Source organism: Talpa occidentalis, unplaced genomic scaffold (genome assembly GCF_014898055.3).
Source record: "Talpa occidentalis isolate TD23 unplaced genomic scaffold, MPIMG_talOcc4v2.1 talOcc4.76, whole genome shotgun sequence".
Lineage (NCBI taxonomy): Eukaryota > Metazoa > Chordata > Mammalia > Eulipotyphla > Talpidae > Talpa > Talpa occidentalis.
Genome location: NW_023605150.1, coordinates 16,397 through 43,030, shown reverse-complemented (window position 1 = coordinate 43,030; position 26,634 = coordinate 16,397). Strand labels below are relative to the sequence as shown.

At 50.7% G+C, this 26,634-nt stretch overlaps 1 protein-coding gene across 1 annotated transcript; it reads left to right on the top strand.

The window, feature by feature from the left end:
• Window positions 1-299: 299 nt before the first annotated feature.
• LOC119233319 (serine/threonine-protein kinase N1-like) lies at window positions 300-26,634 on the top strand. The gene is given in 23 exon segments (XM_037495560.2): window positions 300-365; window positions 4,560-4,860; window positions 8,632-8,783; window positions 11,343-11,478; window positions 14,196-14,341; window positions 14,670-14,883; window positions 15,570-15,764; window positions 17,425-17,534; window positions 17,627-17,770; window positions 19,515-19,587; window positions 19,669-19,810; window positions 19,901-19,929; window positions 19,932-19,993; window positions 23,440-23,516; window positions 23,593-23,668; window positions 23,763-23,854; window positions 24,488-24,664; window positions 24,826-24,888; window positions 25,009-25,085; window positions 25,280-25,422; window positions 25,688-25,795; window positions 25,879-25,959; window positions 26,259-26,634. Coding segments are annotated over 23 exon segments (2,823 nt in total). The 5' UTR covers window positions 300-344; the 3' UTR covers window positions 26,463-26,634.

The window sequence follows — 26,634 nt, the reverse complement described above, 5'->3', positions numbered from 1 at the left end:
GGGCGCCGCAGCCGCCGCGGTGTTCCGGGCGGAGGAGGGGGGCCGCCAGGCGGGTCCCCGCAGGCCCGGGGCCTCTGGGAGCCGCGCCCCCTCGGCCCCGCCCCCTCCCCGGGCGCCGACCTCGGCGGTCACGTGACCAGGCCCGGCGGCCGCTGGGGCCGGAGGGCGCGGCGCGCGGACGCGGCGGCCTGGCCAGGCGGGGCCGGAGCGGAGCAGGCCGGAGCCGGCCGCACGCCTGAGGGGGTCGCGCTGCGCCCGCCCCCTCCCCGCCCGGCGCTGGGCGCACGCGCGCTCCTCCCGCCACCCCTCCCTCCGCGGGGACCCCTGGCGGGTGGCGCGTGGACATGGCCAGCGACGCCGTGCAGGTAGGCACACCTGCGTCCGCAGCTGCCCGGCGGCCAGACGGCTCCGGGGTTCGGGGGAGCGGGGCGGCCAGGGAGAGAGCTTCCTGAGCGCCTGGCGCCCCTTTTTCTAGGCCCGCACCAGGGAACCAATACGGGCCCTTTCTCGGCAGGTTCAGGGACGTACCGGGTGGGGGAGCTGGGAGGTGCTGGAGTCCCCCGCTGCCTCCCCAGGCGCAGCCCCTTCGCTAGAACCAGAGGAGAGGCAGAAGCTTGACTTCGGGTGTCCTGGTGTCAGGGTGCCTGTCGCCCCCGCCACTCGCCCCCCTCCCAGAGTTCGGTTCTCGGCAGGTGCTGTTCCACCTGGGGGCAGGTGCCTGGCACTGTGCCGAGGGAGAGGAGGAGGCCTCCCGGACAGTGCTCTTCCCCCTCACAACAAAGCTCTAAGGGCCCCTGCCTCCAGATGGAGCTTTACGATGGTCCCGACGCCACCGGATTGGCACCTGTTGGAGGAAGTGCCCGAGTCACCTCATTAGGTCCGGGGACAGAGGACCCAAATAGGCTGCCAGGTGGAACCTTACCCAGGTGGGGAGTGTCCAGGTCAGTACGCCAGGAGGTTTTCTGGTACCTGAAATCCCTACCATGGCATGAGTGATAGGATAAGGTCACTCCCCACCCCCACAGAAACAGGTGACTGGCAGGCACCAACCTGTCACCCAGCCAGGTTCTCCTGGTACTACCTTGTGGACATCACAGTCCTGCACTCACCTTTCCCATCTGTGACAAGCAGGTCCAGGGTGAAATCTGGCCTTTGGTTCAAATGACTCAAATCTGAAACTGTCCTGTGCCTCTGGTGCTGTCATTAGTGCCTCACCGTCCCTCTGTTGTCCTGTGGTTGCTGTATAACTGGGTTCTCCTCTCCTTCTGCACCTGCCCTGGTTCCCTCTGTGTCTCCCCCATGATCCTCTGTCCCCCACCCCAGTCCTGCTGATGGCCTGCCAGCCTTGCCGAGGAGCTGGGCGGATCTGGTGTTGCCGATCACACAAGGTCAGACCTTGGGTCCCTGCCTCTACCCCCCAGCCCTGGGAGGACTGTGTAGGAATCCCCTGGTGCATGCATGCGCTTGGCATGTACCAAGTATGATCCAGACAGAGGCTGTGATTCCTGGAACAAGACTCATGTCCTGGGCCCCTTTCCACCTCTTGTCTGCTTTTTCCCCCCTTTCCTGGCCACCCCTTTCTTGTGCTTGGGCTTGCCGTCCTCTCCCTCTGTCTGTCCCCATGTGTGCCTGTCTGTTCTGTGTCCGGCAAACGGATGTCCTGTCCAGATTCCGGAAACGCCTAAGGCATTGAAATATCCGGACTTGGGGGGTCTAGATCCCAGGCAACTCTGAGAAGAGGAGGATTCTGGGAGGTGGACCCTTTGAATCTGTTATCTCCTGCTCCATGGTGGAAGATGGGGGAGCAGGGATTCCCCAAGGCTGGTGCCAGCAGCACCTGGTTCATGGGTTTGCCAGGCTGGCCCTTGGGTGACCCCTGTTCCACTGTAGGAGTGAGTCACCCCTATTGAGGGAGGTGAGCTTGAGGAAGGAGAACCCTGGAGGCTGGTCCTCTTCCTCCCTGCTCTGCATATTCTCAGGCCTCCAGGGATGATCCCATCCCTGGAGGTGGGATCAAGAGAGCCTGCTCCTTCTCTCTGTCTGGACTTCCCCCATTTAAGCTGGTTCTGCTTGTGCCTGTACTCCTGCTCTGCCTGCTTGGGACAGGGTGGGATGGGTGGTGGATGAGATCTAGTTGGGTGTGGGTAGTATTAGGTGAGCCTGGGATTTAATTCCATTGAGGTCATTTCCTTGCTGTGTGTCCTGCGTTCAAGTGCCTTTGCCTCTCCGAGCCTTTGTTCTACTACTGGAAAAAGTGGGCTAAGTGGGTGCTCATGGGGGAGAGAGATACCAGGACATCATTGTACGGGTGGGACTGCTGTGAAGTTTTTGCCGGTGGTCATGGTCAGCAGCTGATAGGGGGTGAATCTATGTCCTTTAACCCAGGGCCTCCCACCCTTGGCACTGTCAACACTTGGGGCAGGATCATTCTTTGGGTGGCGTTATCCTGTGCACTATAGGATACTGAGAAGAATCCCTGTTCTGCACCCATAGATGTCAGTAGCTCTCCCTCACCACCCCCAGTTGTGACAACTAAAAATGTCTCTGGATGTGGCCAGTTGGAGGTAGGCCAAAATTCACCCTCCCACCATTGAGAATTGCTGGTGTTACCTCTTTGAGCCTCAGTCTCCTCACTTGTAGATTTGGGGGGGGGGCAGTTAATGTCAGCTACTCAGTATTAGTGTGAGGGTGTGATTGAGTTATGGTACTAAATGATACTCTGGGTCTGCAGTAAACCCTGCATAGGGACCGCTGCCCTAGAGCTTGATTAGGAGCCAGTGAAGACTTTCCTCATCTGTGAAGTGGGTTTTCACAGTGCGGGGAGATAGTACAAGCAGGGTACTCAGTGCCTAGTAAGCGCTAAATTCTGGATGCTCTGGTTTTAAATCCCAGCCCTGCTTCCTGTGGACTGTAGGACCTTGGGGCAAGTTATGTTACTGCTAAAGGTCTCAGTTTTCTCACTTTGGAAGTGGGGTCATAATAGTACCCTCCTTGTTGATGTACATTAGTTGGCCTGGGTGACGCTTGGAGGAACTGCCATTATTATTAATAATCAAGCTTAAACTTGGATGGGTTGCTGATCTGGGGGCACTCGCACCACCACAACATGTAGTGCTATGTCCCCATGATGTGCTACTGGTCCAACTGGGTCCCCTGGGCCTGCAAGCTGTGGTCAGCAGCAGGGGGCCACCAGACTGAGAGGAAGTCGGAAATTGTCATGGCCTGTGTCTGTGGGAAGGGGGTGGTTTATATGAGTGCTAATGGCGTTTGCATATAGTTGTATGACAGGATAGGCTTAGGGGTGTGCACACAATCACCAGCCAATATATGCTTATATTATATGAAGGTGTGCGCATACCTGAGCCAGCCCCTGGAGCCTGCATATACTTGGGGGAGCCTGCTCCCCACATCCACACTAGTGGGCATGTGAGTGAATTTGTGCACACTGTGTACCCCTTGAGTGGGACGGGAATCAAGAGCTATCCCTGGGTTATCTCTACTGAAACAGGCTCAGCCTTGTGGGGGTGCTGAGAGTAAGGTTCCTTAGATGCCCTACAGCCCTGTGGCTGGCCCAGCGCAGGGGATGCTGGGAGTAGCAGCAAAGAGGAAGTGGTAAGCAAGAGGAGCGAGAGGCCCTGGCGGGGCAGAGGTTCAGGAAGAGGGCGGGGTCCCCAGCCAGGACCCAGGATGGCGGAGTCTGATCCCCCTTTGGACCAGGAGCTGGAGGTAGAGTCTGGGGTCCCTTCAGGGAATGGGTGGGAGAGGACCCAAGTAGCATAGGCCAGAGGCCCTGCCTTCTGGACGTCTCAGTTTTGAACTACAGGGAGGAGATAGGGCTGTGGTCATGGCCTCGGAGTTTTCTCTTTGGAAGATGAGACGAGTTGGGGCCTTTTGGCACTCCCAGATAGAAGAGGAAGATAGGTCTCTTCTCTTTGGGGTCCTAGTGGTAGAGGATGAGAGGATGGGAGATGAAGCCTGTCCTAATTTGGAGGTATAACAGGAGAAAGACTGGGCTTACCCTCAGGATCTCCTAGTTTGAGGGTACAGCAAAGAGGAGAAAGGGCCTGCCCTTGATACTTCCTTGTTTGGGGCCTACATTCTGGACCTCCTAGTTTAGGGGGGCAGCAGAGGGGAAAAGGAATATACCCTTAGGACTTTTCACAGGTATCAACAGAAGGGAAATAAGACCTGTCCTTAGAACCTTCTAGTTTGGGGGGACAGCAGAAGGAACAAAAGTCTTGTAGCCTTAGGGCTCTTGGGAGGTACAGTGCAGGGGTGATGGGCCTATGCTCTGAATCCTGCTATATAAGGAAGGTGAAGGGAGATGTGGCTATTGGGTCCCCTAGACTAATGGGACAGGGAGGGAAGAATGCCCTGTCTTTCCAGTTTGGGGGTCAGGTAACAGGGACAGGGCCCTGTCTCATCTCCCAGCTTTTGGGGTCAAAGGACACAAAGCCATCCCTGTCATGGGTGTTCCAACCCAGGATGAGGCGAGGCCCAGTGCACTGTGCACCCCAGAGCCCTCCTGGCCCCACTGACCCTACTCCATTCCCCTGCAGAGTGAACCACGTGGCTGGTCCCTGTTGGAGCAGCTGGGCCTAGCGGGTGCAGACCTGGCAGCCCCTGGGGTGCAGCAGCAGCTGGAACTAGAACGGGAGCGTCTGCGGCGGGAGATCCGCAAGGAGCTAAAGCTAAAGGAGGGTGCTGAGAACCTGCGGCGGGCCACCACTGACCTGGGCCGCAGCCTGGGCCCTGTGGAGTTGCTGCTGCGTGGCTCCTCACGCCGTCTGGACCTGCTGCACCAGCAACTGCAGGAGCTGCACGCCCACGTAGTGCTGCCTGACCCTGCAGCCACCCACGGTGAGTAGGGTTTCCCTCAGTGTGAGACTTCAGGGGTTCTGCTGCCTGAGGCTCACCCACAGTCCTCTGAGGTGAAGCTAACCTCATCTCCACTGACCCCAGGAAGGAGCACTCAATAATGACAACTTTGAGTTTCAAAATACAGGCAGAGGAAACAACAAAATCAACACACCCAGAAAAAGGCATACAGTTATGCCAATACCCAGGCACAAATCAAAGGATTTACACAGTTTTATGTGACTGTCTAGGCTCACACAGGCACACCACCAAAACAATACCAAAGGACTTATACAGTGTCACAGGAGTACCTAAGACAGATACAGTTGCAACAACACCTAGAGACTTACACACTATCACACCTAGAGACTTACACAGTATCACACAAACATCTAAAGACAACCACACCAATACTGGATGACACCCAGAAACCTATGATGTTACATAAGTACTCAAAGACTTACATAGTTTTACCTGGATAGGTATACTCACATCAACACCTGCACAACACCAGAGAACTTACATGTCATATAAGTACCCAAAGACACAGTTGTATCAACACCAGAGCATACCCAGGAACTTAGTGGTACATGATTATCTAACAGTCACATCGGTAATCCTGCCTACCTGTGACTATACAGCTACCTCTTTTTTTTCTCTTTTTCCTGATAAACCTGTCCTTTTAAAATGTAAAAAAAGAAAAAACACAGTCACACTAATATCTAAAGGCTCGCAGTCACACCTGGATGACATCTGGAAACTCACACAGCATTGCATGCATACTCAAAGACACAATCACACCAATACCCAGACAACATTCAAAGCCATGCACACTGTCACACAAATACCTAGAAATGTAGATAGTCATACCAACCCCGAGATGATACCCAAAAACTCTCTCTCTCTTTCTTTTTTTTTAAGATTTATTATTTATTTTATACAAGCACTGGGTACAGTCAGAAGCGGGAGGGTGAGAGGATTCACCAGAGACAGAGCAGGGAGCAGAACAGGCAGACTGACGAAATATACTGCTGAGGGGAGCAGTGGGCACAGCAGGAGAGGTCTGCACGCCATGTGGGACCCTCGCCAGCGGCCAGGGATCAAACCGGGGCTGCAGAGGCTGTGGGCAGCTTCGCAGCCCAGCGCTCAACCGCTGTGCCACCAGGAAGGCCCCTCTCTCTTTTTTTAAAAAGATTTATTTATGCATACAAGAGGTGGGGTATAGTCCAGAGGTGTGGGGTATGTGTGGACCCACCAGAGACAGAGTGGGAAACAGAACAGGCAGACTGACTGAAATACACTGCTGAGGGGAGCAGCGGGTGAGACAGGAAAGGTCTACTTCGCCATGTGGGTAGCTCCCTGGCCAGCCTGGATGGAACTCATGCTGCAGAGGCTGGATTGCTTCATAGTGCGATGCTTAACCCCTTGTGCCACCAGAGAGGCCCCCAAAAACTCTCTTAAAAATTTCACTAATTGTAGGGCCTCCCTGGTGGCGCAGTGGTTGAGTGCTAGCTTGCGAAGCTGCCCGCAGCCTCTGCAAGCCCGGTTCGATCCCCGGCCACCGGGCGAGGGTCCCGCATGGTGTGCAGACCTCTCCTGCCACCCGCTGCTCCCCTCAGCAGTGTGTTTCGTCAGTCTGCCTATTCCATTCCCTGCTCTGGCTCTGGTGAATTCTCTCACCCTCCCGGACTTCTGACTGTGCTCAGTGCTTGCTTGTATGTATGTATGTATGTATGTATGTGTAAATAAATAAAAAAGTAAGTAAATCTTTAAAAAAAAAAAAATTCACTAATTGGGCCTCCCCGGTGGCGCAGTGGTTGAGTGCTGGCTTGCGAGGCTGCCCACAGCCTCTGCAACGCCAGTTCGATCCCCGGCTGCTCGGCAAGGGTCCCATATGGGGCGCAGACCTCTCCTGCCACCCACTGCTCCCCTCAGCAGTGTACTTTGTCGGTCTGCCTGTTCTGCTCCCTGCTCTGGCTTTGGTGAATTCTCTCACCCTCCCGTGCTTCTGACTGGAACCAGTACTTGTATAAATAAATAAACCTTAAAAAAAATTCACTAATTTTTAAAAAGATTTATTTATTTATGCATACAAGACCTGGGATGCAGGCCAGGGGTGTGGGGAGGGGTGAGAGGATTCACCAGAGAGAGTAGGGAGCAGAGCATGTGGATAGACAGAAATACACTGCTGAGGGAAGCAGCAGGTGAGACAAGAGAGGTCTGCTGCGCCATGTGGGTCACCTCCCTAGCTGGGGATTGAACTCGTGCTGCAGTAGCTATGGATAGCTTCATAGTGCTGTGTCTTAACTCCTTGTGCCACCAGGGAGGCCCCTCTTTAATCTTTTTTTAAAGATTTATTTTTATGCATACAGGAACTGGGGTGTAGGCCAGAGATGTGGGAGGTGAGAGGATTCACCAGAGACAGGATGGGAAGCAGATTAGGGAGATCTACTGAAATACACTGCTGAGGGGAGCAGTGGGCGAGACAGGAGAGGTCTGCTGCACCATGTGGGTCACCTCCCTTGCCTGCCATCGAACTCATGCAACAGTGGCTGGTGATAGCTTGATGGTGCTGAGACTTTAACCCCTGCACCACAAGGGAGGCCCCATTCAAAATTTCTTTACATTTTATTTAAACATTTTTAATTGTAAAAAAAGATATAAAATATACCATTTTTTAAGTGTGTGGTTCAGTTGTATTAAGAATATCCACATTATTGTACAGGGATCTGCAGGGCTTTTCATCTGGCATCCAAATACCCTTACACATATCATACATAGTGGCTAGAAACCATCGCACATAATCACACTTATACCTAGCCAACACTCAACAATGTAGGCACTATTACATAAACAGCTAGAGACCCACACAGAGTCCCAGAAGACCCAGAGACTTCCATATTGCCACACAACACCCAAGGAAATGCTGTCATACCAGCACACAAATAACACCTAGAAATTCACATATAATCACACTAATCTTCGGGGAGTCACACATACAACTGTTCAACCTTTACAGATGCTCACAGTCCTGTCACAGACTTAAATGCACAGTAAGACAAGGCCTGAAGATTCAACACGTACACCAATAGCCAACACTTCTATATACATGGCTATGCCAATAGATGGGTACTAACATAGTCACAGCAATACTCAGTGATGGAAAAGAGAATTCAGCCAACACAGAGAATTTCATATGATCATATTATACCGTGAGTCCCCCCTATAGTCACACCACTCCCCAGAGATTCACAGAGCTCTGCCAGCATCCAGAGACACTCATGTGTAGCTATATCAACACCCAAATACCCAAACACTGATATACCAGCACCTAGAAATCCAAACACACAGTTGTGACAACAGTCAGAAATGGCATAGAGTCACACTAGCATCCAGAATCTCATAAAGCATTTTACATAGTTATACTAGCCCCAAAGGAGATACACTGGCTCAGTTACGCCAGTGCTATCTAATGACACCCGTGGACACCCACTCAGCTATGTAAATCACAGGACTTCCCTATACAGTCACACAACACCAGGGGCTCACCACCACTGACCATTTGCCTGTGTTCACTTGTGCTAGACCTGCCCTAGCCCTAAGGAAGTCTCCCTGGGAGGGAGGTGATTTACCTCTGGTTCCTGAGCTCTTCCTTCCTGGGCCTTGGGTCAGAGTCCAGGCAGGGCAGAGGGTGGATTCTTTCAAATGGAGCAAAGGCTCCTGGGCAGATGTAGGTGAGGTCCATGCTGACTCTGTGCCACCTGCCCTCTCCAGATGCTCCTCAGTCCCCTGGTGCAGGTGGCCCAGCCTGCTCGGCCACCAACCTGAGCCGTGTGGCTGGCCTGGAGAAGCAACTGGCCATTGAGCTGAAAGTGAAGCAGGGGGCAGAAAACATGATCCAGACGTACAGCAATGGAAGCACCAAGGTGGGGCAGCGCGTGAGCACACTCCCACGTGTACACACACCTGTGAGCACAGCCTGGCGGGGCAAGGGCATTGCTACATCTGTCCCTGTGGGCAGCCTGGACCCTTTTGGCTGGGGTCCAGGGGCTGATGGGTGACTTGGAAGCAGGACTGGGATGCAGGTAGCTCATGAGGGCTATGGAAGATAGGGTGATCATGGGTGGTATCGGACCATGATACCATGGCAGAGATTGTCCCCTCACTTACTTATCCCAGAGATGCAAGGGTATCCGTGGTCATGGCAGCATGCAGCCTCTCACTGCTGGGTTCTCTCTCTGACATACGTACACACAGTGAGACAGCACACATGCACCATCCTAACAGCTAGACACACACCCATGATCATAACATCATCTAGAAACACAAAGATCCCATTATAACTTACATAAATAGCAGTAACAGTACTTAAGAGGTACATGGAAACCTCTAGATCCAGAGACACATATACCATCGTATAACACCTAGGACACACATCACAGGCCAACATCATAATACTGGAACACACACATCACACCCAGAGATTGGTGTTGCCACACATACACCCCCAAATCATATCAACACCAGGAACATAGTCACAGGGCTCCATCAACACCCAAGGATGCTTGCAGACAGGCACAGCGATACCTACAGCCTGAGACCTGTGCACACACTGCCAGGAGTATACCCATGCCCTGTGTATGCACACAAATGGAAATATTGTAAATATTTTTTAAACCTTTTATTGAGGTGTTATGTATAGACACAAAGTGCAGAAACGTACATGTATAACCTGATGAATTTTTATCTGCTTAAATACCACCTATATCAAAGTACAGAACATTTCATTCATAAAGTTGCCTCCTGCCTCCTCCAGTCAATACCCAGGCTCTTTCACCAAAGATCATATTTGGTGCTTTTGAACTTTATCCAGATAGAGTCACGCCTCACCCTCTTTCCCCTCTGAAATGCCCACCTTGGGCTAAGGATCCCCTGCAGTACCATGGTTCTCAGCTTCTGTGGCTGCTGACTGACCCTGAGTCAGGGGCTGAGATTTCTGGGGTTGGAAGATTCAACTCCATGACAGGGAATAGCCATAAGCCCTGAAACCACTGTTCATAGATTTCATCCTCTCAGAGGCAGAGTGTATGTATGTGCCAGCCATAGAATAGCCGCTGCTAAGAGGCCTTGTTTAAGAAAAAAAATCCCCCCTTGAATCTGATCAATTGTTTCTCTACCTTTTTTAATTATCACTTCCCTAAGGAAGCTTTTCAGACATTTTTTTTTTTTCATAATCATCTTATCCCCTGATTTTTTTTTGTGTATGTGATAAAATACCAATAAAGTATACCATTTTAACATGAACAATTCAGTGGCATTAAGTATATTCACTGTATTGTGTGACCAGCACCTCTGTCTACTTCCAGAACTTTTTATCACCCCAAAGGAATCCATTAGCCATCTCTCCTCATAACCCTCCCTCAGCCCTTGGCAACCACTAATCTGATTTCTCTGTATATAAATTTAACTTTTCTGGACATTTCATATAAATACAATACATCCCCTTTCCTGCCAGGCTTCTTTCATATAACAGAATGTCTTCAGGGTTCATCCCTGTTGTATTATAATATGTATCAGTATTGGATTTCATTTTATGACTGGATAATATTCTGTGGTATGGTTATAGCATATTTTCTGTATACATCCATCTATTGATGGACATTTGGGTTGTTTCCACCTTTTGGCAGTTGCGCTGCTATGTACATCTGTGTACAAGTATTTAAATACTACCCTATGAAATTTTGAAACAGATCACATGTTTATCTGTGGATACATACCTGTACTTTATTCACAAAAAGAGTAAAAGTTTTTCACTCCCTAAGAACTGATTTCTGCCCCATGGGGCAAACATGAATAGAATAAACACAAATATCTTTCAGTGTCTTATCTGTCTTATCTGTGAACATAGCACAAAGTGATGGAAAAAACCCACAACAAGTTTCTAGCATTTGCATACACAGGGTCCTGGGCTCTGCCTGCTCATCACCATAACTTGGCACCCACAAATATCTGTACCCCTGCTTACCACCCCTGCTCACACACATACCCAGTCACCCTTGGAGACTATCCACCCAGCTACAGGGCTTCAACCACCATGGGGACTATACTCCCATGTGCATGCTGCTCTGACAGTTGACACAGGGAGTGCCTGCTGCTGCCAGGCATAACTCTCAGCCTCACATACAGATGAGCTCCCTCAATCCTTTGCCCAGTGAGTGTTGGTGCTATTAGTGCTCCCATTCTACAGATGAAGAAACAGGCCCAAAGAGGAGGAGTTGATTATGTGACACAGCTTATCACACAGCACCAGGATTCAAGCTCCATGAGCTACCTCATCATTTCACACCCGTAATGCATGTGCATTGTCATACCATACACAAATGCTCTGTCATATGGTTGCCCAATGCCTGCTTGGTGTGGACATGAGCACTGGTGGTCAGACCCCAGCTGCCCAGCCTTCCCCTCTGGGCTGTATCTACCTCCAGGACCGGAAGCTGCTGCTGACGGCTCAGCAGATGCTGCAGGACAGTAAGACCAAGATCGACATCATCCGCATGCAGCTCCGCCGGGCATTACAGGCAGGCCAGCTGGAGAGCCAGGCGGCCCCAGATGAAGCCCAAGGTGAGCCCGTCACCCTGAGACAGCCTAGGCTGTGTTCTGCTGGGCAGAGTGTGGTTTCTAGCCCTATGAGGGGCCCTTTCTGGGAGCAGGGAGATAGGTGCTGTGATTCCCTGTGAGACTAGAACTCACTTCTGCTGATCTCTGAACCTTGGTTTCCCCCTTGGGGTTTGTATGTGATCAGGTATTGACAAACTACAGCCCATGGGCCAAATCCCGGCAGCAGCTTTTTTTATTGGCACATAGCCACACCCATTCATCTACTGCCAGCTAAAGCTGCTTTTGAGCTGCAGCAGTAAAGCCAGGTAGTGGCAACAGCCTGTGCATTTTGTGCAAAGCTGAAAATATTTACTTTTGGCTTTTTATGGGAAAAAATTTGCAGACCCTGGACTAGGTGATTGTCTTGTCATGTTGGTTCCCATTGTGTAGCAGTGTCTACGGCTTGTGTATGTTTCTGTATGTGTGTTTGTATGTGCATGCCTGGTGGTATCTCAACCCGACATCAACCTAAATTTGTGACAGGGTCTTGATGTACAACTATATACTACATATCAACCTTTTAGCCAACAGTGGTCTGTGTGTGTAACATAGGTGTATAGCTATATGTAGTAGGCTGTAGCACCTGGGTTTATGTAAGTATACTTTGTGAATTTTGCGTAACAGTGAACTCACCTAATGTCGCATTGCCGAGACCCTGTTGTTACACAGTGAATGACTGTGTGTGAGAGTGACTATGCTGCTGATGTATGTCAGTGTTAATGTGTCTTTGACTGTGGGGTTAGGGTTGTGTGTAGGCCCTGGTAGCAGTGTTAGCCTGTGTGTCATTATGAGAGTTATAGGAGTGTCAGCTGTTGGTGGTTGTCAGTCCATTCGGATTACTTTAACAGAACGTAGACCAGGGAGCTTATAAACAACAGACATTTATTGCTCACAGTTCTGGAGGCTGGAGGTACATCAAGGCCCTGGCCAATCTCACATTTGATGAGGATCCGCCTCCTGATTCCTACACAGAGTCTTCTCCCTGTGTCCTCATATGGCAGAAGGGGCGAGTAGCTTTCGGCAGTCCTTTTATAAGAACTCTGATTGTATTCATAAGGGCTCCACTCTACTAACCTAATCACCCCAACAGTACCTCTTCCATTGGGTGTTGGGTTTCAGCATGTGAATTTTGGGCAGACACAAACATTCAGACCTATCAGTGGGTCTTGTAACTCACATGACAAAGTGTGTTTTTTGTGGGGGAGGTGCTAGTGACTGTGGGTGTTTCAGTGACCACGTGTGGTGGTGTGATCATGTTCTCTGGGTGATAGTGTGACTTTGCCCTGGGAATATAAAATTCTTGACTACATGTGACAGCAGGCTTGAGAGTGATAGTGTGACTGTGTTTGTAAGGTAAGGAGCTATGAATGTCAGGGTTCCTGTGATTCTGTGTTCCTGTCAGTATTAGTACCCACTGTTGCAGGTGACGGTATGACTTAGTGTTACGGTTTGAGCTTGGGTCATTGTACAGAGATGGTGAGACTGTCTCTCGAACCTACATGTAAGTGTGCTTCACGGTGACAGGATGTCTTTGTGCCTGTGACTGTGTCATTGGGAGACTGTGGCCACATCCGGTGTCTGGCTGTGTCTCTGTCCCTGATCATTCACACTGGGCATGACAGTCAGGCTGTTGTCCTACAGCATTACTCTCCAAACCTCTGGGTATTGGTGGTGCTGTCCTGCCTGTGTGACTGTGTGATGGCACTTCTTTGCCTGACCTCATGCCTTATCCGTGGGGCAGTGCAGTGAAATGCCTGTGATTTTCCCTGGACCACAGTGTGATGTGTCCATAAGGGTTGTTGTGTCTTATGACCACATCCCTATGCCCCCTGACAATGTCCCTGTGTGGCAGTGTGTTCCTCTGCTTGTGGGTGACAGTGTGCCAGCATTGGTGACAGAATGATAATGCACTGTCACCCTGTGAGTGACACACAGTATCTGTGTGACAGTGTCCCTGTTCCCACAACTACACTCCCTTTCATCATGTGGGTGGTTATCATTCATTATCCAGACCCCCTAACTGAGGAAACTGGGTTGTTTCCAATCTTCTTTTGCTTTTAAAAGAAGGCTGCAATGAATAACTGTGTACCCATGTGAAGCGCAGAAGTGTTTCTATGGGAATTGAACTGGAATTGCTGAATCAAAGGGTAAATACATTTGTGATTTTGATAGATCTAGCCAAATTCCCTCCACTGGAAGCAACCTTTGTTCCATCAGCAATGAATAAAAAATTGCTATTTTTTAAGAAAGCAACCCTGTGTCTCTGTGGCTACATCCTTGTGACTGTCTGGTTGCCCTGGTGGCTCTGTAACAGCCCTTGGGGATGAAGTGGGACTTGGGACACATGTCTGCCTCTAAGCCTGTATTGAGAGAGTGCCTGTATATGGAACTGTCCCTGTGTGGTGACAGGCTAGTTGTATCTCTGACACCCTCGCTTTGGTGACAGTGTTTGGATAAAATAGTGACTACGACTGGGTGGAAATATGACCGAAGTAAGACCATGCCTATGGGTGATGGTGTGACTGTATCACGGAGACCCTCCATCCCTTTGGGAGAAACATGGTGCATGCGGGTGGCAGGATGTCTGTGGCCCATTCCTGTGGATGACTGTGTGTCTGGGACTGGGCTGGTTGGACCAGGGTCCTGAGCTGGCCTCACTGCCCAGTGTCCCATGCCCATAGGGAGCCCAGACCTGGGAGCCGTGGAGCTACGTATTGAGGAGCTGCGACACCACTTCCGAGTGGAACATGCGGTAGCAGAGGGCGCCAAGAATGTGCTGCGTTTGCTCAGTGCTGCCAAGGCCCCAGACCGCAAGGCGGTCAGCGAGGTGAGGAAGTGGGTGGGCTTCAGTAAGGGGCGGAGCCTTGGTCAGGGTGGGCCCACTCACCATGTGAGGGGTGGAGGCTGGGACTTCCGTAAAGAACAGTCCTTGATGGGGGTGGTTCCTCGGCGAAGGGGAGGTGCCTTAGTGATATGGGACTTCTGCAAAGTATGGGGCATCAGCAAGGGGCAGAGCCTAGTTTTCTGGCAGCCCAAGGATAGCACCCATATAGGTGGAGGGCTTTGACTGTCAGGGCTAAGGAGCCCCTGTGGGACCTAGTTTAGGGAAGGGGCGTGCCCAGTCAGTCCCCCATGACTGGTCCCACTTAACACAGGCCCAGGAGAAGCTGACCGAGTCAAACCAGAAGCTGGGGCTCCTTCGTGAGGCACTGGAACGGCGACTAGGGGAGCTGCCAGCTGACCATCCCAAGGGGCGGCTGCTACGTGAGGAGCTAGCTGCAACCTCCTCCCCAGCCTTCAGCGCCCGCCTGGCAGGACCCTTCCCTGCCACGCACTACAGCACTCTGTGCAAGCCCGCTCCACTTACAGGTGGGTCCTGACCTCCTCCACTCAACCCAAACCCTGTAGCTCTAGACTCCTGACTCTTCCTAATCCCCCAACCCTGCACCCCTAGATCTTCACTCTCCCCAGCCCTGGAACCCATCCCACTGTTTTCCCTTCTCCATTCACTACAGCCCTCCAGTCCTGTACTTCATTTCTACAGACCCTTCACCCTGGATGTCCAGCTCTGCTTTTGCCCTCTGATTCTGGGCTCTTGCTGGTGTCCCTACCATCCTCACTCTCTCTACTCTGCCATTTGACCCTGGCTTTTCCCTCCAGCCCCTCCCTCTGCAAACCCTTAGCTCTAAGCCTTTGGACCCACCCACCCCCTTCAGACTGCCTCATCCTCCTTGAACCCCTCATTCATACTTCACCAGACCAGCCCCCATACTAGAATTTAGATCAGCCCACTGAATCCTGCTCCCCGCTTTGCCTATACTTTGGTCCTGAACCTCTCTTCTGTCCCTAAACCTCAGCATCCAGAGCATCTCCCCATCTGGGCTGCCTTCTACCCCCATCCCTTGTCCCATATCCCTCACATCTGGGCCAAGACCTGCATCTGCCATACTCTGCTTGTCCCTTACCAACTCAAATTTGCATGCTGACCACTTCTGGACATAGCCTCCTCTCAACTTGCCACAGATGTGGCCCCCTTTAGCCTGCCCCTCCCTCAGGTACCCTGGAGGTGCGCATGGTAGGCTGCAGAGATCTTCCAGAGACCATCCCCTGGAATCCGTCACCCTTGGTGGGGGGACCAGGGACCCCTGACTGCCGTACCCCCTTCCTGAGCCGTCCAGCCCGGGGCCTTTACAGTCGGAGTGGAAGCCTGAGTGGCCGGAGCAGCCTTAAACCTGAAGCTGAGAGCACCAGTGAGTGGGCTTGGGAATCTGGAGGGGTGAGGTGGTGGGGGAGACCTGGTGCCCCACATGTAACATTTTAAAAAAGCCATTACATCATACCCAATAATATGGGTACTATAAAACAAAACCAGAGTTGGTGAGGATGTGGAGAAATTGGAACCCTTGTGTCCTGCTGGTGGCAGTGTTAAATGGTGCAGCCACTTGTGGAAAATGGTGTGGTAGATTCTTACAAAATTAAATGTGGAATTACCAGATGATCTCGCAATCTTGCTTCTGATATATATACAAAAGAGTTTAAAGCAGGATCTCAAGGAGATATACATGAAATTATTGTACTTATAATAAGTTCATAGCAGTATTATTCACAATGGTCAAAAAGGGAAGCAACCCAAGTGCCTATTGACAGATGAATGGATAAACAAAATCTTCCGTTCATACGGTGGAATATTATTCAGCCTTAAAAAGGAAGGGCATTCTGACACATACAATATAGGCAAACTTGAGAAGACATTATGCTAAGAAAATAAGCAAGACACGAAAGAACAAATACCGTATAATCCAAATTATGAGGTATCTAAAGTAGTCTAATTTGTAAAGATAGAAAGAATACTGGTTGTCAGGACTGAGGGGAGGGAGACAGGGAGTGGATTTTTAATGGGGACATAGTTTCAGTTTGGGAAAATGAAAAGAGTTTGGAAACGAATGGTTGTTGATGGTTCCATATCAGTGTAAACATATAAATTTTGTGTTATGTGAAATTTACCACAAATTAAAAACAAACATGTAGGTATACAAAAGGAGAATAATAGTAGAGCCTACGGCCATGTTATCACCATCTGGGTCAAGAAATAGAACTCTCTGGAAACCCTCTCCTGCCATCTCCCCAGTTCCAGCCCCTTCCTCTGTTGTAGAGATAGCTGCTTTCCTGCCTTTTATGATTATTACTTCCTTGTTTTTCTTTGTAGTTTTAGCAGATGTGTACATCTCAAAATGATATAGCTTAGTTGTGCCTAGTGTTTGAACTTCATGTACATGTAATCATACAGAATGTATTCCATGGTAAATAAAAGCTTCTTTCCTTTAGCTTTTTTGGGGAGATCTATACTATTGTATCAAACTATAGTTCATTTATTCATTTTTTACTCCTGTTCAGTAGTCCATTGTCTTAGACTGAGCCATAGCAAATTGCTGTCTTTTTGAAAAATAAAAATAGTTGAGTATCTGTAATTTCATGATTCAGCTAAAAAGATGTTATAGTTTATATGTTAATTCTTTTGTTAATGGACAGTGAGATATTTTTACTTTGGGGACATTTTATAACCTTTAATGCTATGGGAGAAGGGAATGACTTCTTTATAAAACATAAGAGCTGGCCTCCCTTGTGGTGCAGGGGTTAAAGACACAGTGCTGTTGAGCTGTCGCCAGCTCACTGCGATGAGTTCCTGTCCAAGAAGCTGACCCACATGGCGCAGTAGATCTCAGCAGTGTATTTCAACATCTGCCTTTTCTGCTCCTCACTCTGTCTCTGGTGAATCCTCTCACCCCCTGCACCTCTGGCCTACACCCCAGTTCTTGTATGCATAAATAAATAAATCTTAAAAAAAAGATATAAGAGCTATTCCTCCCAACATTCCTTGACACCTCACATCTACCCCTGTTCCTCTTCCAGGTGAGGTTAGCACTGTACTCAAGCTCGATAACTCAGTGGTGGGGCAGACATCTTGGAAGCCATGTGGCCCCAATGCCTGGGACCAGAGCTTTACTTTGGAGCTGGAGAGGGTGAGTTGGGTGGGAGGAAAGCTGGGCTTAGAGGAGGGAGGGGTATTAGACCTGGGGCACCCCAAGTGATGGTCCTCTTTTTTTCCCTTGAGGCACGAGAACTGGAGTTAGCTGTGTTCTGGCGGGACCAGAGGGGCCTGTGTGCCCTCAAATTCCTGAAGTTGGAGGATTTCTTGGATAATGAGAGGCATGAGGTGCAGTTGGACATGGAACCCCAGGGCTGCCTGGTAGCTGAGGTACAACCCAACCCCTACCCTGAAAAAATGCTTCCTGCATCTCCTATTCTCAATTTTCTAGGAGAATATGTTTTCTATTGGTCTCTGAAACTTGATAGAAAAGTACATATAGGGAAAGGGGCGGGGAGTATGTACAATTAGACACATCAGTGACATGACTTAGGTTGGGATTGGTTTTGTTCTGAGGCAAGATTATTTTTTAAAATATCACAAAATTTGAAAAAAAAAAAAAACAAAAAAACCACCAAACCTAGTGACATGTTCTGGAAATTGCTACCAGGATCATAGCTGAGTAGATTTCTGTAGTGGGATTAGGATTAGGGTCCAGATTGGGATAGTCTGTCGGCAGCACTGTTGACACCTGTGGGTTGATTATTCTCCATTGCAGGCACCATCCTGTGCATTGTGGGATGCTGAGCAGCACCTCTGTTTTTCTCAGAATGCCAGTAGCACCTTCTCCCCCAATTGTGACAATCCAAAATGTCTCCAGGCATTGCTAGAGCCCCCTGGTGGAGAGTCCAGGGTCTTCATAACGTTGCTAACTGGCCCCTTGTTAAATGAGCCAACCTCCATTCTAAGTGCTTTGCTGGGATTAACTCAGGAATCCTTGGGATAACCCAATAAAAGAGGAGCTGTTATCACATGTGACAGAAGAGGAAACTGAGGCACAGAGAAGGAAAGGCATGGCCCCTTAATTTAACTAAAATTATCCTAAAAAACGCTTTAAATTTTCCCTGACGATATATGTATACCCTGGTTCCTCTGCCTGTATCCATATCCCCATGTGGAAATTCTTACATGATCTCCTAATTGAGGACCACTGGAGGAGAGGAGCCAACAGAGGGGTGACTTCAGATGTTAGGGCAGTGGGTGGTTCTTCTGTTTGGAGGACTTTTCGAAACCCCACAGAGGGTGGTGGTGGGCAATCTGGGGGCATTTCTAAAGCTGCCCTGCTAGCTTGCAGGGTTTCCTTAGAGCATTCTGTTTTCTTTTTCTGCCTTTCCCAAGTGCTAGCCTATAGAACTCTCTGAAGTTCTGTTGTCAAGAAGCCTGCAATAGTGTAGTTCTTTCATAGATAGAAGTGTTCTCTGTCCACACTGTCCAGTATAAGCACTGCCAGCTTCCTGAAGTGTGACTGGGGAACTGAAGTTTTCATTTCACTTAATTTATTCAGCCACACATGGCCAGTACAACCCTATAGAACACGCATGAAAGTCACAGTTCTGTGACCATAGCACCTTCTAGAAGATGTGTTGGAGTTGGAAGAATTCAACTCAACCAGTGGTTTCCCCAGATGGGTGGGCACCAGCATCACCTGGAGGACTTGTAGAAATATAGGCAGTTGGGCCCTACCCTTATGTTTCTGATTCAGTGAGTTCAGGTGGGGGCCCAAGAGCCTGCATTTCTAGCAACTTGCCAGGTGATGCTGCTACTGCTGGGTGGGGCAACACTTGGGGAATCAGGACCCTATATATGTAGGACATGTTGGCTGGAGTTGCATGTACATCTACTTAGGTCAGACCCCCTCCTCACCCCTAAGGAGGCCTGGTTACCTGCATCTTGCTTTTCTAAGATGGCACTTCAAAGGTAGCCCTGCTAAACCACTTGCTAATTGTCTAGTACTCTGTGGTTAGAAGTGATGCCAGTGTTAGCAACCCCAAGACATATGTGTACACCTATGTGCCTCAGCCCCCCAGCTGCCTGGTGTGGGTAAGGGTCCTCACCTGTTGGCCCCTCTTCCTAGGTCACCTTCCGTAACCCTGTCATTGAGAGGATACCCCGGCTCAGACGGCAAAAGATCTTCTCCAAACAGCAAGGTGAGGAGGAAAATGGGGAGGGGGAGAGCCCAGGGGTCTTGGGAGTGTCATGGGGCGTGACACCTGTCCCTGTCCCCCCAGGGAAGGCTTTTCAGCGCGCTAGACAGATGAACATTGACGTTGCCACCTGGGTGCGGCTGCTGCGGAGGCTCATCCCTAATACCACAGCCACAGGCACCTTCAGTCCTGGGGCTTCTCCAGGACCTGAGGCCCGGTCCACAGGGTAAGGAGGGAGGGACTTGGGTTCTCAACTGTCCCTGGTTACTTCCCAGGGTGCTGGGTCCCAGACAAGCCCACCTCTCTTATGCTGCAGCGACATATCTGTGGAGAAGCTGAACCTTGGGTTGACTCGGATAGCTCGCCCCAGAAGAGCCCTCTGGATCCTCTTTCCAGTGAATTGAGCCCAGTGAGTATCCCACTCTGATCCTGGACTTGGCCTGGGTAGTGTCAGGGCATTCTGCTCCAGTCTTCCTTCCCAGCTCCAGGCCCAGAGGTTGCCAGCAACTTCCCTGGCTCACACATGTCTGGCAGAACAGAGCCCAATTTTTCATACTGGATAAGAATGTGAGCTCAGGAGTCAGGCTACCTGGGTTCCTATCCTGATTCTCTCCCCTCTTAGCTGTGTGGCTGAGGGCAAGTAATTTCGCCTCTGCGTGCTCAGTACACTGCCCTGTAAAAGGGACACATTTAAAAGCTATGTGGATAATAGACAGTAAAATCTTTCCCAGGGGCATTTTCACAGGACAGAGAGAGTATTGTGGATAGGAGTGGGGCACAAGGGATCCTGCACGATAATGGGGATGCTCTGCATCTTGATCTAGGTCAGAGGTTAGTGCCTTTTTCCATAAAGGGCCACATAGTCAATATTTCCTGTTTTGTGGGCCAAATGGTCTGATTACAATTACTCAACGCAGCTGTTGTGGAAAGCAGCCACAGATGATACAGACATGAATGGGCATGGCTGAGTTCCAGTAAAACTTTGCTGATTGGCTCTGAAGTTTGAATGTCCTGTCATTTTCGTGGATCATGACATACTCTTTTTTTTCCCCCCACGACCTTGGCATTATCAGGATCATGAAATATTCTTTTGATACCCTCCCCAAATCTTTCAAAAATGTAAAAGCCATCCTTAGGCCTCCCCTGGTGACGCAGGAGGTTGAGCGCAGCTCTGTGAATCTGTCTGCAGCCTCTGCAGTTCGATTCCATCCCGGCCGGCCGCAGAGATCCCCCTGCGAGGCAGATCGCCCTGGCGTGGCAGTCCTCTCCTGTCTCACCCGCTGCTCCCCTCAGCAGTGTGTTTCAGTCACTCTGCTTGTTCTGTTCCCCACTCTGTCTCTGGTGAATCCTCTCACCCCTCCGTACATCTGGCCTTGTAGGGGGCAGGACAGACACAGTGCAGTTTTCTATGATCCAGCAGACCGGGTAAAGGAGGAGTCAGAATCCTGGAGCCCTCGGTGGCTTTTGCAGGCTTTTTATTTAGATTTACCAGGCACAAGGCAGGCAGGGGTGCTGGCGGGCCGGAGGCCTCCCGGCCCCCAGCAAGTCTCTACTCTTTCTGGGCACTCCAGTGAACTCTGCTGCTCTCGTGGTTCTGTTTCTGCTGCTCCTGCTTCTCTTCTGCTGGCGTCCCCGTGATGCTGCCCTTAAAAGCCCAGTCTTAGCCCAAGTGAATTACATCTACACATGCCCACACCCTACTCCAGGTGCCCGCCATCAGACATGCATTTGGGACCGCAGGGTTCTGTCATCTATCCTAATGGCGGGAGGGCAAAAAAGCCTGATACTTTTACCTTACCCTACAGGCCTGTACCCCGGTTCTTTTATGCATGAATAAAATAAATCTTAAAAAAAAAAGCCATCCTTAGCTCACAGACTGTATAAAAAATGGAACTGACCAGTCCCTGGTCTGAGAGATGGACATGTATGTAAGAGTTGGTCCTTTTGCTCACCCTGTGTGTATTTTATACCTTCTTTTTAAAAGAAATGAAAATAACAATGATGTAGTTCATTAATTGAAGAAGATACCTCATTAAATAGATGAACTTGGCAAAAAAATAGTTTTCTTTAAAGTATTTATTTATGCATACAAGAGCTGGGGTACAGGCCAGAGATGCGGGGGGTGAGAGGATTCACCAGAGACAGAGTGGGGAACAGAACAGGCAGACTGACTGAAATACACTGCCGGGGGGAGCAGCGGGTGAGACAGGAGAGGTCTGCCTCGCCATATGGGTTGCTCCCTGGCTGGCTGGGGATCGAACTTGTGCTGCAGAGGCTGCAGATTGCTTCATAGTACAGTGCTTAAGCCCTTGCGCCACCAGGGAGGCCCAAAAAATACAGTGTTGAATTAACATTGAATGCTGGGGAGGGTGTGGGGGTCAGGCAGTTGGTGGGAGGTGTGAATTGCTGCACCTCTTTGGGATAGTGTCTTGGCCATAGCTGCTTGATTTCAAAACAGACATTGCCCTTGACCCTGCATGTCCCCTCCCAGACATTCACATACATGACAGCAACACATGCAGAGCATGTTCACTGTCAAAGCTTTGTGTGAGCAAAGAGCAAAATTGGCGTCAGGGGCATGCGGTAAGTTCAGTCACATGCCACATAATATTTCTGTCAATTATGGACCAGATATAGGTGGTCCCCAAATTACTATTGCCTAGTGACCTTAAAGTTAGTATTTTACACTGGCAGCATCCTCATACATCTCTATGACATTTGTACAAAATTGTCTTAATGACACTTTTCTCAGAACATGTCTCTATGGTTAAGTCATGCGTGACTGTACTTGAGAAGATGGAATGGTATGCAGCTGTGAAAAATGAGGCTGCTCTCCCTGTGCTGGCACAGGATCATTTCTAAGACAGATTGCCCAATGGGAGATTGGAATACTGTCACGAGTGCAAGAAAAGTGGAGTCTGTACTAGCTGGTGTGGGTATAGACTATATCTAGAAAGATACCCAGGATATCATTAGCATTGGCTGGCTCTGGGGCAGGAGAGGACTGTTTCCACTGTATACCTGTATATACTGTTTCCACTGTATACCACTGTATACCTGTTTGCACAGATTGAATCTTTTTTTTCTTTTTTAAATTAGAGGCATGTATTTTTATTTATTTATTTGTTTTATTTATACATGCACTGGGTACAGTCAGAAGCGCGGGAGGGTGAGAGAATCCACCAGAGCCAGAGCGGGGAGCAGAGCAGGCAGAGGGACTGAAGTACACTGCTGAGGGGAGCAGCGGGCGGCAGGAGAGGTCTGCACACCATGTGGGACCCTCCTCCGTGGCTGGGGAGCAGCCGGGGATCGAACCGGCGCCGCAGAGGCCGCGGGCAGCTTTGCAGCCCAGCGCTCAACCGCTGCGCCCCAGGGAGGCCCTGCACAGATTGAATCTTTAGCACTGTTCATAGTAGAGGATGATGAACCAGTAGGTCATTTTTTTCCCTTAAAAATATTTTTGAAATATTGTTATGCATTGCATAACTATATCTACAGCATGTGTGAGGGAGAAAAATAAAGCAGAGAGGAGGACGGGGATGTACTGTTAATTATTTAATATGATAGTCAGCTGACCCCCTGCATAAGTTACATATGATTATAAAGGTCTAATGGGGGTTAGGGAGGAGCTGTGCAGATGTTGGAGAAAAGGAAAGTGTTGTAGGTGGAGGGAACAGCTGGTATAAAGGTCCTGAGATGGAAATGTGCCAGGTATGTTCAAGGCACAGTTAGAGAGGGACATTGTGGCTGGAGGAGTGAGTGAGGAGGCAAGTAGGGGGATGGGTGAGGTCACAAGGTAATGTGGTTATGGTTGCATCTGACTTCTCACACTCTGACTTCCTCTCTTGGCTGCAGAGTTCCCCCATCCAGGAAACTACCACTCCAAAACTGTCTCCAGAGACACAGGAGATCCCAGGCCCCACCCTGTGCAGGTGATACCCCTGCCCTGCCCGCCACCCACTACCCACATTCAACATCCTTGTCCACAGCAGTGTTCTCTCTCCACAGCCCTCTGAGGAAGTCACCACTGACCCTCGAAGATTTCAAATTTCTGGCAGTGCTGGGCCGGGGTCACTTTGGGAAGGTGAGGTGGGGGGCACAGTGTTTGGGGGCTGCAAGTCCAGACTTCTAGACCCTGGCCTGGCTGCTAAGGCTGCCACTGCCCACTCTGGTTTCAGGTGCTGCTCTCAGAATTCCGGTCCAGTGGAGAGCTGTTTGCCATCAAGGCTTTGAAGAAAGGGGACATTGTGGCCCGAGACGAGGTGGAGAGGTGGATTAAATGAGAGGATGCATTAAGCATTCTGCACAGTACCTGGCCTCCTGTAAATGCCCCATGGAGGCACTGAGATTGTCCTCAATCTTCCTGAATTCCTTTTATTAACCAGGAACCCAACTCAGACAGGCTTAAGCAAATAGAGGAATTTATTGCTCTAGATTAGAATAGTCCTGGGGTGTTGTGCCTTTAGGCATGGGTATATCTAGGTGCCCACATGCTGTCTCTCAGTTCTGGTTTTCTCTGTATGGGTTTTGTTGTAGTCCTCCTCCTGGGGGCAGAGATATCCCCATCCTAGCAGTTTAAGGCTCGCCCACCAGCTACAGCCCTTCTTCCTTAATCATTCTACCAGAAATCCTGAGATTGAGCCGCATTGGCTTGATTTCCCCATTTCTGAACCAACTCCTAGCTAGAGAAGTGAGGTTCTCCAACCCATGGAAGTTGGGGAACTGTTACTAGAATGAGGGATGGATCCCAGCAGAGGAGGTTCAGAGACATTAAGCAACTTGTGAAGGTTGCACACCCATGCAAGGTCCTCAATAAGTATCTGATGAGAACTTTGGGGTATGTGAGGGTAGCAGGAGGGGGAAGCTACTGTGGTCTCTGAGCCCTGCTTCCCACCCTATCCAGCCTGATGTGTGAGAAGCGGATTTTGGCTGCAGTGACCAGTGCAGGACATCCCTTCCTGGTGAACCTATTTGGCTGTTTCCAGACGCCGGAGCACGTATGCTTCGTGATGGAATACTCTGCCGGAGGGGACCTGATGCTTCACATCCACAGCGATGTATTCTCTGAGCCCCGAGCTATGTGAGCCTCACCCTTGCTCTGCCCCACCCCTTCACCTGCAGGCCCCTGCCTCGCAAGCTCCTAGAGCTTGGAGAGCACTGAGAAGGGGCTTTTGAGGATGGGGGAGCCAGGCTTATGTGGCTTGGTTGGCCTGGCACCCTCACACCAGCCTTTCTCTCCAGCTTTTATTCTGCCTGTGTGGTGCTGGGGCTGCAGTTTCTCCATGAACACAAGATTGTCTACAGGTGCGTGTGTGGGTGTGCTGGTGCTCATGCGTGCATGCTCTGCCCACCTGGGGGACCTCAGCTTTCAGGCAGGACCCAGATCCCACTCATTCCTCTTTACATCTCTTTAACCTCTCTCAGGGACCTGAAGTTGGACAATTTGCTCCTGGACACCGAGGGTTACGTGAAGATTGCTGACTTTGGCCTCTGCAAGGAGGGTGAGGGGCTGGGCCTGGGCTTGGGGGAGGGGCTGGGATCTGAGGAGCTGCGTCTGAGAATTAGGGGTGGGGGAGGGACTGGAGTTATCCCCATCCTGGGACAGGACTGCTTATTAGGACCACCCTATGCCAGACTGGACTAGAGCTGGGACCCCTCCCTGCCCTCCGTATCCTTACTGCCCTGCTTTCCCCAGGAATGGGCTATGGGGATCGGACCAGCACGTTCTGCGGGACCCCAGAGTTCCTGGCACCAGAGGTGCTGACAGACACGTCCTACACAAGGGCAGTGGACTGGTGGGGGCTGGGCGTGCTGCTCTATGAGATGCTGGTTGGCGAGGTGAGACACTGGGCCTCCCCACCCTGCCCATCCCTTGGATGGCATTGGGACCTGTATTTACCCTGCAGTGGGGTCAGATGTGCCTCATGGGCAGATGACTTCATCTCCCTGGCCTCAGTTTCCACATCTGTAAAGTGGTGTACTTACCTTTCCAGGTGAGCCAGCACCCATGGGAGTGGGCTGCTGGAGTAGAGGGCTCTGGAAGGGCTGGGTGTGGAGTGGCCAGAGGAAGGGCTTAACTCACCCCTGCTCTCCCTGTCCACAGTCCCCATTCCCAGGGGACGATGAAGAGGAGGTATTTGACAGCATTGTCAACGACGAGGTTCGTTACCCTCGTTTCCTGTCAGCTGAAGCCATTGGCATCATGCGCAGGGTGAGGACCCCATAAGGTATGGTGGGCCCAGGGAGGGCCCCTGGGCTGGATGGAGCAGACTAACATGATGGGACCTCCCCCAGCTGCTGCGCAGGAATCCAGAACGCAGGTTGGGTTCCAGCGAGAGGGATGCAGAGGATGTGAAAAAACAGCCTTTCTTCAGGGTAAGCACCACCCCCCTGCCTGACATGCCCCCAAGGACCCCATATTCCCCACCAACATTGTCACCTCCCCATGGTACCCATCCCCATTCCTTCCCCTCCCTTCTACCACTTCAAGGTAGGGAGCACTGCCCCAGGTATGAGTCCAGGTCTCCTCATACAACCAGTCCTTCCTGATCCCACAACCTGCTCCCAGATTCCCCCCCCCCCACCCCCCATGTTGTGACTCATTAAACTCAGGAGATCAGGGGGCAGTGGGATAAGGTTCTGGTCAGTCTGTTGAGCACACTCTGCCTTCACAGACCCTGGGCTGGGATGCCTTGCTGGCCCGGCGCCTGCCGCCGCCCTTCGTGCCCACACTGTCAGGCCGCACAGATGTCAGCAACTTCGATGAGGAGTTCACAGGGGAGGCCCCCACGCTGACCCCTCCGCGAGATGCGCGGCCCCTCACCGCCACCGAGCAAGCGGCCTTCCAGGACTTCGACTTCGTGGCAGGGGGTTGCTAGTCTCTCCCCTTCACCTGCCCCTACCCAGCTCTTAGTAGTTTTTAAAAAGGCCTTTGGGATTTACCCCATTCCTGCATCCTCTGGCTCTCTTTCTGTGCAATAATGGGGAGGGTGCTGTGCTTGGAATTGGAGTCAGTGGGTGGTCTAGGGTATAGGGAATGGCCGGGAGATC